Here is a 2,735-nt window from a genome sequence, read left to right as displayed (position 1 = left end):
CTGCTGCCAGTGGTGCAGAAGCAGAGGTCCCAGTGTGAGTCTCTGTACATTCATTGTGAAGATCAGCACTTGTCTGAGAGGAAAAAAAAAACACAACACAAAACAAAAAACACACACACACAAAAAAAAACCAACCCAGACTGCTTGAATAAACAGTTGCAAACACAATTATATCCACATTCACAAAGAGGATCCACATATCCCTTTACCTGCTGCATATTAATGCCTTCCCCACCTGCACAGAAAGTGTTGGATGTTTAAATTAATTCATACTCCAATACACTATTTCAAACTTCAGCTGTAATTTTGGTATCAAAACGCTTTGTATTGGAACAAAATACTCCCACACTGAACATCTTATTTCATCCTAAGGTTTCACAGTAAGTGTTTCAGGCTTACTGGTGAATCATAAAAACAGATCACTGTGTTGGGCCTGGAACATTTAAAATTACTGCTTGCTTGAAAATTACTCATAAGGATTGGTACTGGTGTTCTGCTCCCTCTTCAGCAGAAGAACAATAATTTGCAATGAAACACGTGCTTTATTTGGAAATTAAATGGCAAACTCATCTGCCCATGTGTCTACATCTCAGCTATGAAGAGAAGCCACTTAGGAAGGGCTGATCTCCTGGCTAACTTGTAATGACTCTGTTTAATCCCCTCCAATGTAGTTTATTGTAAAATTAGCATTCACCAGGGCAGAACAGAAATTACAGGTCCTTTAACATTATTTTATCACAGCAATTTTCTTCAGTACAACTTATTTCTTGCACAGCTGATGAAGGCACCCAGGCTGCTCTGCCTGCTTGCTGAGCACCTTTAGCAGGTTTGGAAGGACTATTGATGGGGTCCTAAGTGGGAACTCAGGGGCTGACAATATCTCCCCAATGCTCATGGCAAGGTGTGCCAGGGGTACTGACCCACAGGGCACAGTAACTTCACAGGTTCTTTTTTCCTCTCGCTCTAGATCTTGTACCAAACTTCATGCAGGGAAGTCTGTCGTGCACCAAGAGCAAATTCAGCATGCTGCTGGAACTGCCCCGACAACAATGACTTGGTTTACAGCAGGGGATGGCCCAGGAGACACTTTTTTTTGGGTGACAAACCCCTCCCCGTCCCAAGGCAAAAGCACCATGCACGTAACACACAGCATAAAGCAGGCACTGGAAAGCAGGCAGTGAGGAGCTCTCACTTGCAATGCGCACACGTAACACGTTTGCTCTGAATCCAGCAAAAACAACCTACAATTCTTTGGTCAGTGTAATCCCCACTGCTGTATGCTGTGGCCAGGGTTGAAGAGCACTTCTCTGCGTACCAGGGGGAGAGGCCTTGCTGAGAAGCACTGCTGATGGAGATGGTGTAGATGCTGTCAGTGTAGCCATCACAGTCACAGTTGTCACCCTGGCGGCCCCCGTTCCCAGATGCCCACACAAAAATGGAGCCTTTCCCATTCCGGCCCTGCAGGAAATGGAAATGAGTGGTTATCAGAGAGATTTCAGGCTCTGACATCTCTCCTTAACAACTCCTCCACCCAAAAAATAAGCCCAGTCAATCACACATCTGCAGGCTGAAACGGACAGTTTGCCACAAGCAGTGCAGAGAAAGGAGCAACCAGCTACCTAAGGTGTCCTGCTCCACACCCCACAGCACATCCCTCAGTTTGGCTGGTCCAGGTCTAGTGTTTCAGCTACAGCAACGTTCCTGAGGGCTTTTAGCAGAGTCTGTGCTCAGCAGGCAAGTTTTCTCACATGCTGGTGCTTTGGTCCTGAACACTGATAGGAAAAAATGCCTGTGTTGTTGTTGTTGTTGTTTTAATAAATGGCAAGTTGATCAGGGTTTATTTCACTTGCTTTTCCCACGATCACAGAGGTTTGGGTAAGCAGCAAGAATGAAAAATACAATATAGCATGATTTCTACACCCACTTGTTGTTTCTCTCACAGTTAGCACTCACTGGCTGGAGGGCAGTGAACCTGCAAGCTCACCTGGCTGAAAACCCTCCCTGTTCCTACAGGTCTGTGGGCCAGCACCTCCAGAAATAAGCCTGTTCACTCCAGTGGGTGATGAGGGAGATGCCCACTGATGCTGGCAGCACGTGTGGCACCACAGCTGCCACGGGGGACACACGTGTGTCCCCGTGCAGGCTGGAGCTGTGACAGCCCCTCAGGAAAGGAAAAGCCCACCCTGCAGGAAGAGCAGAGGTGCTGAAGCTGTGTGAATTGTTAAGAGATGGGAAAAGCAGGTTCCTGCTATCACACTCAGATGGCATTTGAAGCTACTCATGCAAGTGCTAAGACATTTGCCATGCTTGAGATGTTAAAAATAAAGCAGGCTGTACTTTTTGTGACAGCAGCTGCCAAGATGGGAAGGACAAGTCACGTCAGATACAGAAAGTCAGGTAGTATATTCCTTTGAAAAGAAAGGCTGCAGTCCAGAAAAGCACTGGCCTGCTTTGATGTCACTGAGAGCTCTACCCATGTGTGTGCAGTGAGATCTGGACAGGCTGGAGAGCTGGGCAAAGAGGAACCCCATGAGGTTCAACAAGAGCAAGTGCAGAGTCCTGCACCTGGGGAGGAACAACAACATGCACCAGGAGAGGCCAGGAGGTGACCTGCTGGAGAGCAAGGACCTTGGGGTCCTGGTGGACAACAAGTTCTCCATGGGACAACAATGTGCCCTGGTGGCCAAGAAGGCCAATGGTATCTTGGGGTGCATTAAGAGGAGTGTGTTCAGCAG

The 2,735-nt window shown here is 47.5% G+C and overlaps 1 protein-coding gene across 1 annotated transcript in view; it reads right to left on the bottom strand.

The window, feature by feature from the left end:
• The window catches only part of PCSK1 (proprotein convertase subtilisin/kexin type 1), a 39,388-nt gene that overhangs the window by 9,206 nt on the left and 27,447 nt on the right, over positions 1-2,735 (bottom strand). The window contains exons 8-9 of the mRNA XM_010003673.1: positions 1,246-1,458; positions 3-73 (exon numbers count right to left, since the gene is read on the bottom strand). Coding sequence (XP_010001975.1) covers positions 3-73; positions 1,246-1,458 — 284 coding nt within the window. The remainder of the gene's footprint in view (positions 1-2; positions 74-1,245; positions 1,459-2,735) is intronic.

This window comes from Chaetura pelagica, unplaced genomic scaffold (assembly GCF_000747805.2).
Source record: "Chaetura pelagica isolate M959 unplaced genomic scaffold, ChaPel_1.0 scaffold1341, whole genome shotgun sequence".
Classification (NCBI taxonomy): Eukaryota; Metazoa; Chordata; class Aves; order Apodiformes; family Apodidae; genus Chaetura; species Chaetura pelagica.
The sequence above is the reverse complement of the archived record's forward strand: the minus strand, read 5'-3'. Positions and strand labels throughout refer to the sequence as shown.